The 18,249-nt window shown below is 40.4% G+C and overlaps 1 protein-coding gene and 1 non-coding gene across 2 annotated transcripts in view; both read left to right on the forward strand.

Moving 5' to 3' along the window:
- Positions 1 to 4,674, forward strand: part of LOC145407514 (caspase-1-like) — a 65,081-nt gene extending 60,407 nt beyond the window's left edge. Inside the window, exon 8 of the mRNA XM_080278438.1 lies at positions 4,214 to 4,674. Coding sequence (XP_080134564.1) covers positions 4,214 to 4,473 — 260 coding nt within the window. The 3' untranslated portion in view covers positions 4,474 to 4,674. The remainder of the gene's footprint in view (positions 1 to 4,213) is intronic.
- A 10,328-nt stretch (positions 4,675 to 15,002) lies between these two features.
- LOC145407624 (5S ribosomal RNA) lies at positions 15,003 to 15,121 on the forward strand. The gene has a single exon (XR_013898774.1). It is a non-coding gene; the product is annotated as a 5S ribosomal RNA (ribosomal RNA).
- The last annotated feature ends 3,128 nt before the right edge of the window (positions 15,122 to 18,249 follow it).

Raw genomic sequence — 18,249 nt, forward strand, 5'->3', positions numbered from 1 at the left:
GCATTCTCGGTTTTATTTGTCTTTACTACTAGACATTGATTAGGCAGCCAGATTTTTAAGTCCCAACTGTCCTTACACATGCCAGCAGATAGCCCCACACACATCTTTGCATCACTTCTTGGTCCCTTATTAGAGATCCATATGCCACTCTCATGTGTCATCCTACATCAGTTGTCAGCGTATGAATGTAACCTTTTCTTCCACTTCCACGTTCTTGTCATTCACAGTGTTTGCTAAATCAGAAAACATTTTTATTCTGAAGGATGTGATTGTTCTAGACCTACGTCTGTACTCCTTTTACTCTAACTTTGCCCAGATCTTGTCCTTTTACAGCTTATATCACACAACTTGGTGGTAAAAATCACCACAGTAGAGTTCTGCATCATTTACATAGGACTTCTTTGTGACTGGCACTGTATTGTAATATTGATCCTTTGTTAAAACTCAACATTGAAGATGGAGAGTTGGCAATACGTATTATGCCAAATTAAAGTATAAAGATTATAGTTACCGTACTTGTTTCACCTGAGAGAGGGCACCATTGCTCTTGATTTTAACGTGAAGGAGGACACCATTGCTCATGCTTTAAAATGGAGGATTCACCATTTTACACATTGCTGGAGTTTGTTGCTTAATGAAGGATATTGTACATTACTCCTTTTACTCTAACTTGGCCTAAAGTTTCAGAGTCTCCAACTTGAATGCTGAGCTGTAACAATCTGTTAAAACTAGAATATTGTGCTAGTCATGAAGACTTGCTGTGAAAAGGATGTAGAGCTGTAATAGTGTCTTTTTCTGCCACTGAGCTACATGAAGGAAGCTCAAGGGGAAAAAAAATTGGGGCCAGGTTAAGGTAAAATTAGTATAGTTAACTATGTATATATATATATTAAATGGAGGATATGGGCTACAGTAACTATGCTTAATACTTCTGCATTCATCATCCAGTCCTTTTATGTCCTATCAGGAGCCCAGGACTAGGCTGTTTAGTCCTGACATTAAGGCAAGAGTCACCAGCCCCACCCACCCCAAGGTATCATTATCTATTCTGTCTATCTGTTGCCGATGCCTCAATCCCGTATGGAGTGGCTGCAAACAAATCGCCTCCATGTCGCCCTGTCCCCCGTCATTTCACTGTCCATCCCCCAGCTCACACACCTGTTTCTCATATACCTCTGCACTCCATCCCTCCATCTCATCCTTAGCCTCCTCCTCCCTCATTATGTTAGTAGGAAACTCCAACTACCCCTCAGCTGTAAACCTTTACAGGCTCAGTCTGTTGGAGTGCCTGATCTTGAATTTGGCTCTGTTAACTTGTTTTTGTTTTTTGTTGGAGAGAACAGTTTGTGGGCTCCTGGCTTTTGGTTCCATCTTCCTTGCATTTAAAAAAAAAAAAAAAAAAAAAAAAAAAAAAAAATCCACTAAAACCTGTCTTTGCCTATATGTTTACCACCCACTGTAGAACTGTAAATGTTTTCTTGATTTACAGGAAACCATTTGACTGGTCACTCACTGCAGTCACCAAGGCAGCAGCACTGTTAATAAGTTCAAATCTGAGCTGTCTGAATGGAAGACATATGTTGTACAGTGATCCCTTGTTTATCATGCACTTGGTTATAGCAGTTTTCGTTATCACTGCTAGATGAAAATCTGCACTTTTGCTGTTATTGTTCATATTTTGGCCAAAAAAACTTTGTTAAGACACACCTGAGCTGGTTTCTGCCAACAATGGCAGTACAAAATCTGTGGTTTCTGATGGTTTTAAGAATTGCAAGATGAATCTCCGTTTGAGGAGTTAATCCCAGGTGGTGGAGACAACTCTAAAACCCCCTAGCCTCAGAACACTTTACCTCATGCCCATCTCAGGTCTCTGTGGGGTAAGTTTTTCATTCTTATTGTGCTCGTTTCATCATTTTTTATTAACCTAACCATGCGTATGTTTGTTTTTGATACTTACCATAATAGTATGTATGTATGTATGTATTTATTTAACTCCTCCATGGCTATAGGTCTAGAATTTTAGGTGCGCCCCTGGCCGATGCCAGGGCCCTTTTCTGAAGTTTCGACAACTGATTTATTTTTTTTGCCATATTGAAGAGAAAGTTCCGATGCGCCTGGCAGTGCAAATTTCAGCTTCCTAGACCCATCCTGTGGCGTGCAATCAAACGCAGAAGTTGCATAAATTTAGGCAGCTGAGACTAGTCACACGTAGGCATTGCAGTGACGCAACATAGCACTTTTTTTTTTTTTTCTTTACCGAAAAACATTGTCAGTGGTTCTGAAAAGGTGTGAAATAACTAGGTAGGCAATATTTTGAAGTTTTTCAGTACAAAATACGCAAGGTCTGAATTTAAACAATTCATCCATCCATCCATCATCCAATTCTACATTGCCCCATGAGGAGCATAGAAGCCCGGGGCAGGGCAATTTGGTCCTGATATTTAAGATGAGAGTGACCAGCCTCACTCATCCCTGAGTGGCATTACATGAGCAATAACCCCAACCATCCATTGGATAGAAACCTTCACCGGCTCAATCCGATTGGAGTGCTGTAATTACCCACTAAACCACCAGGCGCCATAATTTGGTTATATGGTTACCACCCAGCGTAGTAAATGGTTTCCTGGTGTACAAGAAACCATTAGGCTTGTCACTCAGTGTAGAGTCACCCATAGGCAGAAGGTTATATTATGAGTTTATTTTGCATTTTTCGGTGTTTATTGTAATTATGGTAGTATCGGCTTATTTTTGTAGTCTGAGTGATGGAGTTTGTTGGAAAAAGGAGGCAAGAGTTTCTGTTTTCAGACCTAATTGAGATAAATGTCATCCCTTGAGTGTACAGGCAGGACAGTGAGAGTAGAAATGCGAGACAACCTGCCATTCACACCTCATACGAGTTGATTAGCAGGAAGGGAAGGGAGGCCTTTCCACCCACGAAAGCGTCACGTGAATACGGAAAACTTTCTTGTTATGCTTGTAAAAGGCAAAGAATATGTAAAATGATTCAAAACAGTACACCAAACCTGAGCAAATAGGTAAAGATACCAAAGAAAAATTAATTTTTCTTTTATTTTCATGTCTTTTTGTTTATGCCTGTGTTTACTTATAATCGTAAACAGGGTGGTTGTGTGTGCTTTGCAAGGGAGGAGAAAGATGATAGTTTCTGTCTGGGTCAAGATAATGGGTATAACTATGTGTGTTTAGGCATGGCCATGAGTGAACAAATCGTACATCCACTCATCACAGCAGCAGGTGGTGAACTGACAAACTAGGTGTGAGAGCATGAAGTGAAGGTCAGTCTTATGTCCCAGATGTTCATTCACTTCCCAAAAGTTTTCACAGTTTTCTTCAGGTCACACTGCATCGAATGATCCAAACCAGTACAACAAACCTGAGCAAATAGGTAAAAATACCAAGACAAAAATGTATTTTTCTCTCATAATCATGTCTTTTTTTTGTTTATGTGTGTATTTATTCATAATCGTAAGCAGGGTGTTGGTTTGTGTTCCACAAGGGAGGACAAAGATGATATTTTTTGCCTGGGTCAAGATAATGGATGTAGTTGTGTTTGTGTAGGCATGGCCAGGAGCGAAAAAATAAAAATTCGTCATCACAGCAGCAGGCTCTGAACTGCTTGATGGGGTGTATGGGGGTATAGTGGTCAGTCTGAAGACGTTCAGAACATTCGTTCACTTCCCAAAAATTTTTGCCGCCTTTTATAGGCCACGCTCAAACGATGCCTGTGGCCATTAATCAGCTAAAGGTTATTTGACTCCGGCAGCCACGGAGGGATTAAAGGATCCAAATGGTAAATCAGAAAATTTGAGTTTACTAGTGGGGTGCCTGTTACCAGTTAGGATAAATACCATAAGTTTTGTTCATTTGTTATTGTGCAGTTTCATTATTACGCTTTTGCTGCAGTACCAGTTATAGCACTAACCAAGGGATCACTATACTCATATACCTATCGGGGGTGTTGATAAATATCAAGACCCTAAATTCCTTAACCCCAGCCAGACTGATTCTTTATAAGGTAATTTACCTCCCTAACGGGAGGTAAATTACCTTATAAAATGCAAATTTTACTTCATGTGAGGCTCTCAGCATGGCCCATGCTGGCCTTCATTGTGCCTCATATGAGATCTGTAGCTTAGCAAGGGTTAAATTTTTGGTTTACATAGGTGCCCATATTAATTTTCAGATTGTGTTCCAGGTATGTATGCATTCAAGTCAAGCAACCATGGGATAAATGGGAGTGTGTTCCTGCATTTCCTCTCCAAAGTGTTCCAGGAATATGGACCCTACAGTGACCTTGCTTCCATGCTGCTGAGGGTGACGCGTGAGGTGGCAATCCAGTATGAGAGCTTTGTTCCCCATGACCGTATTCTCGATCAGAACAAGCAGATACCATATACTGTATCCACACTTATGCGGAAAATATTCTTCTTCAGCAGAAAGCCAACTGCAGTATGATAAATTAATGAGGATATGTTGTACTGGTAATTGTTTATTCTTTGTCATCTTCTGACACAGTCAAAAGTTCACTGATGAAAATGTTACTGTACAGGAAATTCCAACACTGTATCTGCCCTTCATCACAAAACATTCTTCTCCAGCAGTATGTCAACTGCAGCGTGATAAATTATTTTAGATTTTATATATATATATATATATATATATGTGTGTGTGTGTGTGTGTGTGTGTGTGTGTGTGTGTGTGATAAATTAATTTAGATCTTATATACAGTACCCTCGCGTCCAGCACGGTAATATTGTCATGCATGGGTCACATGTTGGGCCAAAAACGTGTTGGACTAACAATATAGCTTATGGGGAAAAATGAATTATGTAAGCAACCCTCGGAAAAGTCACCCTAAATACCTACCATATACCTATACATATATTGGTACTTTTGTGATTATAATAAATGGTACTGTGCTATGAATGATAACTAACCTTTTAGGATAGTGTTGGTGGGCTTGCTGGGAATGGAAGGTGGTATCCAAGGCTGTAGTTAGTCCTACTGGGTCCCCGGAGGATGGCTGCTGGCTTCACTAGCAGGTAATGGCTGTTGCTCCTCCTCAACCTCCCTCATAAATCCTTCGAAATCACACTCAGAATCACTATCTTCGTCCACAGCCATGGAAGGTCCTGCTTCTGCCTGTCCTAGCCCTGTAATCCTCGGCAAAGTGCATGCTTCTCACACTGTTGCCAGAGCCCCATCTCGTGACTGTGGAAAGTGATTGCTGTCGCTGACTTGGTAGAGAATAAGGAGAAGCAACTTTGTTTATAAACTGGTACGCACGCTGATGAGAAGGGTTTCAAAACGATTGATATTTATTCTAAAATATTAATATGTATTCAGTGTCAGGCTAAATGTTCAATGCTGTAGTACGATACATTCTCTGTTGAATCGCCTGGGTTTTGGTCACACTGTTTTCCACGTCGTATGCTCAGCAGGAATCCGTGCAGGTGAATTCCAAATGCCCGTGGTATCGTTGGCAATTTTACCACGTTACCGTTCCGATTTACCATTGTATCCTCGGCAAACCTGGTATGAAGTGCCGTGTGATAGCCATCGGCTACCAGGATCTTGTCTTAAGTTTTTTATTATGATCACGTTGGCTTCATTCATGTCGTAGGCCTTGGCAATGTCAACTTTCCTCTCCCCTTTCTTCTTCCTCTCAATGCTTTCTAGCTTGGTGGCCTGAGGGAGGTGCCGACGCTTCTTGGGGTTCTCAGAAGGCTTCCTAGGCATCGTGAGCAGGGTAAAATGCAGTAACAAGGGCAGAAAATGCAGCAAGAAAAAAGCACCTTCCAATGCAATTATGCGACTGAGTGGCTCTGTGGCTGGAGAAATGTAAACAAAACATCACGTGACACCAGAAGCGTTTTTAATTGGGCGGCATCACGATCACGTCACGATAGCGGGCGTGGAAGGCTATTTGATCAGAAGTTTTTCATTGGCTATCATCATCATGGGAATGTCCAGTATGACCGTGTTGGACCGGGGGTGATCGTGCTAGAGTGAACTCTGCGGATTTCACCCACTTCTCGAAGCTCTATGCGTGTTATGCTAACACACTCGTGTTGCAGTAATTAAATCGTATTAAATAATACTAATTAATTGCTCTCCGTGCTGGACCCGAATCGTGCTGGACTAACGTGTGTTGGACACGAAGGTACTGTATATATATATATATATATATATATACATACAGTAATCCCTCTACTATCCGATGTAATAGACCCAAAGGCATGTCCGGAAAGCGGTCCCGTCCGGAAAGTGGGCCCCTGGCTCCTGGACTGGTACTTAAGGACCCTAACCTAGCCTAACTTTGAAAGCCACCTAAATAACTCCCTACCGGACATACATACCACCTATTTAAACCTATTTAAGACCCTCTTCACACCAATAATGGACATAAAGCATGAAATAATTGAAAAGGAACCAAAGAATGAGGAATTAGAAGTGACTGTACCTTAGCCAGGGTACGTACAGTACAGCACATTTGTGGCTGCCTTTTCTAAGGTTTTGGCAGTGGTGAAAATGCTCTTGAAGCACGTACAGTAATCCAGTGTTGTGCTGCACTTAATTCTTCGCACTGTGAGTTATAATTGCTTCACACTGCACATTGTTCTTAACTGCACCACGCCATTTTCAACCACCAGTTTCAACCGCCAATTTACACTCCACAATTAATCCTTTGCACTCTAAATTCTAATTTCTTAACACTGCACAACACTGTAAATTTCCGTGTGGTCTAGTGGCGAGGTATTGTGGTTTATTCACTGTTTATTCACAAAAAATGAGCACGTGTGGCTTCCATTGCGATAAGCATCTACTTGCGATCGAAATTAGGCAGTAACTGTTGGAGTGTTGGTGACAGGATAACAGAGTTGCCAGATTGCAATGGCCACATCACCAAACTCCTCAATTTTCATTACCAAATTTAACTTTTCATTACCAAATTTGTAAAGCTAGCATTTATTCTTCACTAATTATATATACAAGTGGAAATATATATAATCACTCTTCATATAATTAACAGCATGTTGATTATTTTAACGCTATGTAGGCAAGCAGATTAATCAGAGAGAGCAAACAATCCACCATCTCCATCCTCTGTATCCTCATACACGTGAAAAATCTGTTTGGTAATGCATTATTCTGATTCATTACCAGACGAACTTTTCATTACCAAATTGGCCCACATTTGGTAATGAAAAATACCAAATGGCAATCCTGACAGGGGAGGGGGGAGGAAGGAAGGGGTAAAGGTCTGTGGTGTAACAGCTGTTTGGCGCCGCGCTGCAGTTTCAAATTACGGGTGGGAAAAAATTCAGATTTGGGGGGGATTTTTTTCTTTTTTTTGGCCATTTTTGGGTTCTGAAGGTCCATGCCTCTGGGTGTCCGGAAAGTACGGGGATTACTGTATATACAGTATATATATATATATATACAGTAAGACCTCACTATAGCGGACTAACTGGGACCCAAACCATTCCGAAAAATGCGAAATTCCGATAAAAACAACATCCAGACTTCCCCCTGCTAAACCGGACCTTTTCCAATATATCAGAGATTAGTCCAGATCGCATGAACAATTTTAAACTGTTTTGACTACCATTGTGGTACTATACTGTGTTATAGCTTCACTACAGTAATCAAATGGTATAATATATATAATGATACTGTACTGTACACTGATAAACATGTTTTTTATTTCCCTTATTATGGTGAACATAGCTGAAGTGGTCAGGAAGTCTGGTAGCTCCTCAAGTCCAATAAAAACGAATTCCGGACTATTGAAGTCCGTTATATCAAGGTTTTACTGTATATACGTATATATATACATATATATATATATATATACTGTATATATATACAGTATACTGGTAGTTCTCGTTTACAGTTGTTTCATTGTTAAACTGTTGATGAATAGCCACTTGTTCTTCATTTATATATAATATATATATTATATATATATATATATATATATATATATATATATATATATCATCTCATCAGCCGTTTGAGTGTCCACTGTAGGACCGGCCTATCTCTGCCAAAGTGGGGACGATACAGCCAATGTATCTCTACCAAGTGACTTAGGCTGTCTAGTAGAGATTGTATGTAGGGTGAGAAGTGCTTTTAAGTGTAATTGTTGTGTTGGAATGGCTTTGGATGTGTGTGTAGTCTGTGATACATGTGTAATCGGCCCGCACAAGCCGACTGGGTGCAAGCATACTTTATAGTATACAACACTGGTTCAATCACAGCACCCCTTGTGTCCGCTAATGCAGTACGTGGCCAGAAGAACGCTCCCAAAGTTTTTTACCCTAGCGGGGCGTGAACCCTTGTTCTTCAGTGTACGAAAATGCACACTTTACCACTGTACCACAGATGACCTGCCATTCGCACCTCACACGAGTTGATTAGCATCAGCCAATCCTACATTGCTCCATGAGGAGCATTGGAGCTTGGGGCTAAGCAAGTTGGTCCTAACATTTAAGATGAGAGTGACCAGCCTCACTCATCCCTGAGTGGCATTATGTGAGCAATAACCCCAACCACCCCTTGGATATAAGGCTGCACTGGCTCAATCCGATCAGAGCGCCGTAATTACACACTAAACCACCAGGCGCTATAATTTGGTTATATGGTTACCACCCAGCATAGTAAATGGTTTCCTGGTGTACAGGCTTGTCACCCACTGTAGAGTCACCCATAGGCAGAAGGAAGAGGAAAGAATGAAGGAAAGAAAGACAAAAGAGAGACTGTAAAATCACCCGTAGACAGAAGGAAAGATTCAAGGAAAGAAAGACAGAAGAGGAATGAAGGAATCGAGGGAGAGAGGAAATAATGATAATAATAATAATAAAAAATAATAATAAAAGTTTATTTGCTTATGCAGTCAAGGATAGCCCAATAAGGCCTCTGTGGCATATTTCCATTGGAGTCCTTCTTCTTACCCCACCCCGTTGCTCAAGGGGAAAAATAACCACCCGCTTCGTCAGTGAAACTTTTTGCATCACGAGCACTATGTGAACCCGTCTTAACAGAAGCCAGACGAGAGCGTTACCACTAAGCCAGCGAGTAGTTCTCATTGACTGTTGTTTCATTGTTAAACTGTTGATGAGTAAGCACTAGTTCTTCATTTAAAGTTCTTTTACCTAAAACAACATTTTCCAGCACATACATGAAATTTTAAGTGAGAGCTATCAGTATATTTAGTAACTGTGTCACACCTTGAAAGTGCCCTCTTATGAGACCGACCAATAACAAAGGTGGTCAGATCTCTATGAAAGCCAGTGCAAATGAGAATGTGCAATGATTACCATAAGGTTACCCTCTTCAGTTTGGTGACAGTTTTTTTTATTACTGCTCCCGTTTTGGTTTTGCAGATAACAAACAGCGTCCTTAATATCAACTGCTTTATTAGAACAATACATGTTCCTTAGAAGTATCATCACTAGACTAACTGCTATGCCCTAGATACAAGCAGGTATGCAAGAGAGCATACCTGCAAACATGCAAACTCTCCGAGCTACCTTAAGTGAAAAAAAACAATATCGGTGAATTTCGTCCCGTAAGCTTCCAACTTACACTCAGTCACCTATATATCTAACTAACCTAATAAATATGTACAGAAATACAAGATAATATATACTGGTATACAGTATGTTGCATATTTAATTCTTCTATCTATCTATCTATTTCCAGACACCTTAATCCTGTAAGGGATAGTCACAAACAAATCAGCTCCATGTTACTCTGTCCCCCACCATTTCACTGCCCTCCTCCCAGCTAACCCCCCCCCCCTCTCTCATACAGTAGGGCCTCGCAACTAGCGATCTTAAGAGACTGATGAAACTTCTCGTCGTGAAACCGCTAGTTTGGAGGCAAACTTTATATAGCGAAAAATAAAAATAGACTGGAACATTTAGAAAGTTCGACTATTTTTCCATTTTTGTCTACTTTTATCCAGTAAATAGTCACATTTTTGTAAACTTATTATAAATAATAGGACAAAGCAACAAAAAGTCACCATTAAATGCTCAGAACGCAGTTTACCTCTACCTTGTCCTTGTTTCTTCTTATGTTACGCACACTCAATTCTGGAACATTCAACTGCTTCACAACTTCATGGGTTTAAAAGCCATCTTCTATGAGTTTAATGATTTTCTTCTTGTCTTCAACACTGTACTTTTTCTGAGCTATTCCTTTTTTGTAGTCGCACTTCTTCTTCACAGCCATCTTTCCACCACCACTGTTTGAAATTCCTGGCCTTTCAGGCACCACACCATTTCCACCACCAGCCATAAAAGCCATGAGGCTAGCAAAAACAGAGAACAATGGGGGTAGCCAGGTATAAAAAAAGGGCAAGGTCTCACTAGCATAGCGATGGGAAGGACAATAGTGAATCGAAACACGCCATATGACTCACTCGCTAAGTGCAGCTCGCTCACTAGACAAGACTCGCTCGCTAGGAAAACGAGTCGAAATGTGCCTCGCGGCTCGCTTGCTAGATGACTATTGCCATGGAGTCACTAGTTTCGAGGTTTTTGTCACTAGTTATGAAGCTGAAGACAGTTTCTATCCTATTACTAAACCTGAATCGCTAGTCAAAAAAATGTTAGTTGCGGGGCCCTACTGTATACCAGTACCTCTCCATCCCTCCATCTCATCCTCAGCCTCCCCCTCCTTTCCCCTCCACCTCACTCACATATACTCTCCCCATTAGTCTCTCGCTCATCATCCTCTCCACATGGCCAAACCTTTCAGTGTATTTCTCCTAACACTTTCTGTCACTTCCATATCCACACCACAATGCTCTTTCACTTTCTCATATGCCAATCTGTCTCTCCATATCGCTCCACATGCTCCTTTCAAATAACTCATTTCCACTGCTCTCACTCTTGACTTGTGTCCTTCCAGTGAGGTCCAAGCTTCATATGTTAGAGTTGGTATCACAATACTAGCATGCAGCGACCATTATACTTCCATGCTCACTTCCCTACTTCTTTTCACTGCCTTCAAAGAACCAGCAACCTTTCTTCCTTGTTGTACCCTTTCAAGCACTTCATCCTCCAAACTTCCATCCTTATTCATCACACTACCCAATTACTTAAATGCACTCACATTTTCCATTTCCTCATCATCCAACCTTACTGTACATTCAGTGACATCATTTCTCTCAAAGACCATAACTTTACTCTTCCTCACATTCACCTTTAGATTCCATTTCTTACACACTTTCCCAAACTCATTCACCAAGCCTTGCAATTCCGCATGGTCTTCACATAACAGTACATTATCATATGCAAACAACAGTACAGGAAGTGTCCAAATGTTGCTGTCTTTCATTAAGGCTGCTTCAACATCCACTGCCCTACCTTGTTTCTCTTTTATAATCCCATCTATAAACAGATTGAACAACTTTGGAGACATGACACATCCCTGTTTCAATCCAATAGTCAGATAGAAAAATTGACTCAGTTCACTATCCACATGCGCTGCGGCCTTAGCACCCTCATAAATAGTCTTCACAGCATACAGCAACTTCCCATTTACTCAATATAATTATAGTATTTTCCACATTCCTTGTCTGTCCGCTCGGTCATATGCTTTCTCCAAATCCATGAAGGCTGCATACAACTTTTCCCTTCTGTAGAAACTTTTCCACTAAAGACAGAAGAATGAATATATGATCTACACAAACATCTTCCCTTCCTAAAACCTCCCTGTTCTTCTCCAGCTAACTCCTCTCCTATTTCCCAAACTCTGTCAATAAATATCCTACCTTATACTTTTCCTCTTCCCCAATGATTACCACACACATTTTCCCCCTTTCCTTTGTAGAGGTGAATAATTATACCTGACTCCTGGGTAATTTTACTCAGCACAGGAGAGTGACAGAGGTAAGGAAGGCTGTATCTTATCCCTCCTACTTGAAAAATCTCCCATAAGTTGGGGGGGGGGGGAAACGATGTAGCAAGAACAAAATTTAAAACATGACACCATACTGAAGAGGATATATGAGTTCCTGTGTTAAATGATTTGTGTGATGTATTATATTTTTACTGTGATTTTACTGTGTGATATACATGGTATTTTAAATGTAGCAATGTAGGGTTCCTCTGTAATTGAAACTTTTAACTCATTATCTGTAATTGACACTACAGTATTTTATGGGCATTATCTTGATATACAGTACTTTTCAATCCATATGTAACATTCCTTTTCCACTGCACAAGGCGATTTCTTGTGTGCTGTTGAGAAGGCTCAGCATTATCTGCATCTGTCTGCATCATGTATTCAGTTCCCACTCTCACTGCTACACACATGCCCCCACCAGCAGTTTGAGCCATACCTGCAACACAAGATACCACAAAGGGATTTTCTGGTGAAGTGCTGTTTTTGGACCTCCCTGTCCTTATGAAGAAGTCTTTGTATAGAACAAATTTTCAAATTAGAAGTGCTTGGCTCCCCCCTCCCCACCACTTTTTTTAATGGAATATTTTGGAAAGTAGAATTGTAATAGTAACTATGAGAAAATCATGTAAGAAATAACCAACAGCGCTATGACCAGTAAAGGCAATGAAGTACCTTGTCTTAGTAGTAGATCATCTCTTGTTATCATTGTCCACAAATAGGCTTTATCATCAGAAATACATTGATTGTGTGATGACATATAATATCAGCATTCCTGTTGATGAAAAAATATTTTGGAAATCGGAGGTTTTTGGAAATTGGTTGTTCAGATCTGGGAGATTGTACTGTATTGATGACAATTTTGCCACAGATTAGTGTCATCAGTGTTGTTTACTCAGAATTCACATCACTGGTTTTCAGTGTCCATGGAGAGATGTGTAGGAGAGGTGGCACGACTTTTGTTGACAGTTGTACATAAGCTTCAAACCACCTGCAACAGATATTTTTTTCGATAGGAAACTCTAGCCGTTACATTCTTATCAACCGGGGAAAAGAGGAAATGTTGAACAGAAACAGTAACCAAAGACAGGACATATTGTTATCCAGTGTAATCTAATCTAGAAATGACACAATGTTTCCTCTTGAAGAATCCCCATATTGGGGTTGACCATGGTACAGCTGATGCTTTCTTTGGACTGCAAGCTGAACCAAGTGCCAAAAGCAACTGCTTACTTTCCAATAGTTGCTGGAAGCTGTTGGGAAAAAAAGAAATGATAATGTGTAATAAGATCTGTAACAATGAGAGTCCCAGCTTGGACTCTGGCTTCATGTACAGTCACTCAGAAGAAGTATCACCAAGTGACTGAACATGTGGCTGAACGTATCCTGCCTAAGTTCAATACCTGTGTGGCCAGTTTCCAAGCTTGCAGCCACATTTCCCTCTTATGATATCACCACCCAGGGTTGATCTGCTACCTTTGACCATCTGTATTGCTCATTATAATTACCGTACTGCCTCACGTTGAAGCTGGAAGGCAACATTACCTTATTCAAAGTATTGAAAATGGTATCAACCAGTTCCATTTCACCCTCTTCCAAGTGTAGGGACTCGAGACTGGGCTGTGAGAATCCAGAACATATCATGGAAATTATGTATTATTAATTATTGGAACTATGAATGGATGCCTTATGATGAGGATATTATGCTCTTCAGTTCTGTCATGTATTTTTCATTTTATTAAAGTTTCTGGTGCTGGAGAGAGATGCCTTCACAAGGTGGCACCAGTATGACCATCTGGTTCCATTACTTGGTCATACAAATATCTTTCAGTTCTCTCCCTATACCCCAAAAGGAGGATGGACTGTAGGAGAAGGGTAACTTCATCCTGCAGGCCACAGGGTTCACAAATTCGGATGAGCCTAGAGTTGCAGCTACTGTACTACTACTGGTGTTGCCTTTTATTTAGATTAGAAGTGACCTCTGCGAGTGAAGGAGTTAAGGAAAGTCATATCTATCCCATCCAGTGGGAAGGCCTCTCCTATCTATGTTGTGTTTACATTTAGAGACCAGTGATCATGTGTAGGTCCTACCACCTGATGGCAGTGATCCATGTGCCACATTCTTGAGCCATTTCCAAACTTCTCAGCTCCCTGTTCCGAAGGTCTCCACAGAGGACTTCACCTCATCTCTTTCACAATCTGCCTCTGGGGACCAAGCTGAACATACCTCATCTCTCTCACAATCTGCCTCTGGGGATTAAGCTGAACATATCTCATCTCTTTCACAATCTGCCTCCGGGGACTAAGCTGAACATAGTCATCTGGTGTTAGCAAGAATGAAAGGCAGTATACAGCATGGTCTGTAAATACATATCTCATCTCTTTCACAATCTGCCTCCGGGGACTAAGCTGAACATGGTCATCTGGTGTTAGCAAGAATGAAAGGCAGTATACAGCATGGTCTGTAAACAATGGTCCACTAGAAACTCACATGGCAGTACAAACATCTTATTTGTTGTGGGGACAGTTCAGTCAGCTAGTGTGGATCTGGGTGTGGCAGTGGAAATAGGAAATGAATGAATGATGCAGAGTAGTGCTAACACTTACTGAGCCATCCCCACAACACATGAGAAATTGCCCAGTAGAGTGAAAGTGGTGTAATATATGGGCCACTATATAAAACACCCTAGGGCTGAGAGGGTTTGATGCTTCTTGCCAGATCACTTTGACTGCCAGTTATGCCATATGTGATTTTAAAGAGTTGTAAATAATAAATTTATATATTTTTAGCTGTAATGTTGAACACAGAATAAACTGTATTTTAGTGTTTGATATCTACTAGGCAGTTTTGTTCTTATTGCACATTAGCATACTGGTATTGTGTCATACGTTCGTATCATTTATAAAGGCTCCAGCATGCTTGTGTTGTCTAAAGGCAGCTCTCCACACTGCTTGATCTCTGGCAGCCTCCTTGGTCAGTCCCTTATCCCTGAGGTCATACTGTACTGTATAACCTCATCCCAGGTCTACCTTTTGCAACCCCTGACAATAATTTAATATAATTCTGGTACGGCCATACCACGTTGAGTACACCGCTTCCCGTCCGATCAACGAAGTTAAGCAACGTTGGGTCTGGTTAGTACTTGGATGGGTGACCGCCTGGGAACACCAGATGCCGTAGGCATCCGTACATGTCAAGTGGGGTTGGTGGAGGATTAGTGCCCCTCCCTGTAAAACAATTAACTCTAAGCCCTTGGCCACCCCGTCTGGGATACATGGCGTCTGGCAATGAATGAATGAATGAATGACAAATATCTGTCATATCAGTATAATTGCTGTGATATTGAGCTTGATCAGTAAAATTTTAAATACTGTGGCATTTGTTATGAATGGTACTATATCAGTGCAAATAATGTATTATTGCATAGATGTGTAGTTATGTAGGATGTATTGTACTGTATTTATCTTTGTGAAAGAAGTTTAAGTTAATGTTAAAATTACGCAGATGATTGAAGCTGTAGTATAGTGGAAACAAAGACTTAAATATTTTAACACCACGACATGACGTACTGTAAACAGAATATAGATATACAGTCAACCCCCGCTATTTGTGGGTTTGCATATCTGTGGATTTGGGGGGAAATTATTTACAAATGCATAGGAAGATATTTCTTGCATTTTCCATGGCATCAGCTGTCGTAAGTGAGGTTTTTGCATATTTTCAATGAAAAATACTGTCCTGTACAGTTAAACTGTGCATCACGTTTATAATACTACCGCCTTGACTGTAACTGAAACTTTCCTGTTCTTATAACTACACCTGTCAACACCTTCTTAATTATCAATGTATGTATACAGTAGTGCAGCATATGTTTTTGATGTTTTATGTTGGTTTCAGGCTGCTAAAATGGTTTTTAAGGGCTTACACGAGTAATTTGACACTATATGAGCATTTTCGGGGGTGGGGGAGTGTCCAAAATTCTTGAATCCCCCCCATTCGCAGGGGTCTGTGTCCCCTAACCTCCGCAAGAATGGGGGAGAGACCTGTACATTTTAGCGAATGAAAACTGGAGCCATATGAAGTGATGATTAAGACATTGTCATTCTCTCAATGCCAAGTTTCCATATGTGGAAGTCAGGGATATCTGTAAATGTAAGTGAAGGTAAAATACTGTACAGGTATATATGTGACAAATAGAGGTGAATATTGTATTTTTAGCAATGATGGTTTTAAATTTAAATTTAAAGATTGTGAGCTGACCCTGTTGCAGCTTAAAGTCTTGCAGCCTCCAATATATTGTATGTGCAGGAAAGCCAAAACAGAACCATGAGTTAGATATAATTAAACTGTGTGGAAAATTTTACATGCATCTAGCACATCCATCATCCAATCCTGCATAGCCCTGTCAGGAACATAGGGCCCTGAGGCTAGGCTATTGAGACATTCGAGGTGCAGTTCAGTATTATGGTATCCAAATCTATTTCCAAGTTTACAGTCTTCTCCACAAGAGAACATCAGTTTGCTGCATGGGATGGCCCTACAGGGATGATTGCATGCTTGTGGTTGATGGAAAGACTGGAGTTACTCCATTACTATTACTACTAGTTCATGTATGAATTTTTAACTAATGAAAGTAAAGTGAATTTTTAATTAATGAAAGTAAAGTGAGTTTTAGTATGAAGGAATAAGTATCCAAAGCTGTACATTAAGCCGTCATTATGAGCACTGATCACTGCTTTTCTGAACTTTATGTTTGCAGCACATCCCCATTATGACAAGCATGCTCTACCTGTATATCAACACAGTATCACCCTATTTCTGTCCAGCCCTCTAATGCAAGAGTTAACTGGAGTTATCACTACATGTATATGGCTGGTCAGCTTTGGAAGTGTTCCTCAATTTGTGTTTCCTTTTTTCTGTGACACTGTGTCTATTAAATGCAGAGTAACCAGGCATCTTGAAGTGAGTGGGTCTTGATTTTGGCTGTTCATTGTTCAGTTTTGCCTAGAAAGAACAACATTTAGCTGACTTTCACCTGTTGATTCTTTTTTGCATTTATTTATTTTTTTAAAGAATGGCTAATACGCTTTAGCTGGTTGCCCATATTGGAAGGTTGCAAGACTTTTAGACCCAAATGTACTAGCATTTTATAAGTACAGCACACTCTTTTGTTGTTGCTGTTGTGATCCCAAGCTCCTGTGATGTTTGTGATAAGATATTGGTACATTGCACCTCTAATACAGTAATATCCAGAATGCAGTTTTCAGGACACTTTTTTTTTTTTTTTTATAATGAGCACATTTTTTACATAATGGATAGAGATAGTTTTGTTTCTTCTGACTATACTTATACGCATATTCTTGTAAGCACCATTGTTGTTTCTGCTTATCTCTTTTCAGTGCTAGCCAGTTAGTTTTAAACTCCTCACAAAAACTATGAAATATCTCACACTATGGTTATCAAGCTTCCACCAAGGCCATAAGTGAATTTGTGTTTATTTGCTCACACTTCCAGATCTTATATCACTACTGAGCTAGATGATAAAAGACTGTGGTAGATTTCCTCTCTGATATAGGCCAAACCCAGCAACATAATTTGTGCCTCCGTAAATAGGGGGGAGGGGGGGAATCTTATTTATATTTTTTATTAATTTGAATCATGTACAGTAGTTAAGGATTGCTCATTTTTTAATGAAAAGATAATGTACTGTGTTGCTTCTGTTTTACATTTTTATCATCATCATCATCATCATCATCATCCGGACCTCCTTTCCCACCCAAGGGCAGGGAGAGGAGTAGCAGTGCCCAGACAGCCCAAATTTGCCCAATCTAATGGGCAATCTAATGCTTCCATTCACTCATCATTCAAGCCCTGGAATCCTGTCTCTATCAGATACGTCAAAAACATTCACCATGTTCTGTAGCTTTACATAATCGTATCCAATAGAGTCAATCCAGATGCTGTCAGGTTAATAAGGGGTGCCAAAATCCCTGATCATGCACTTCTCACAACATTCATCCAGCCAGCTTGATCTCCTGTCAGTTCCCTAGCCTCACCGACTTCCAAACCTCTCTTCCTCACACATTCATCCACCATATCTCTTCACCTTCTCCTTGGCCTACCTCACCTCCTCCCTCCTTCAAATTCGCTCAGATATATTTTTTCACCTCTCTATTGTTATCCATTCTCTCCACATGACCATACCATCGCAGTACTCTATCCTCGATTCTGGTGTCCACAGACTTCCTCGCTCCGCATCTTTCATGAATCACATTATTTCATATCCTATCCATGTTCTGTACTCCACATAC

Source organism: Coenobita brevimanus, chromosome 73 (genome assembly GCF_032717465.1).
Source record: "Coenobita brevimanus isolate Jiangsu-jjx chromosome 73, ASM3271746v2, whole genome shotgun sequence".
Lineage (NCBI taxonomy): Eukaryota > Metazoa > Arthropoda > Malacostraca > Decapoda > Coenobitidae > Coenobita > Coenobita brevimanus.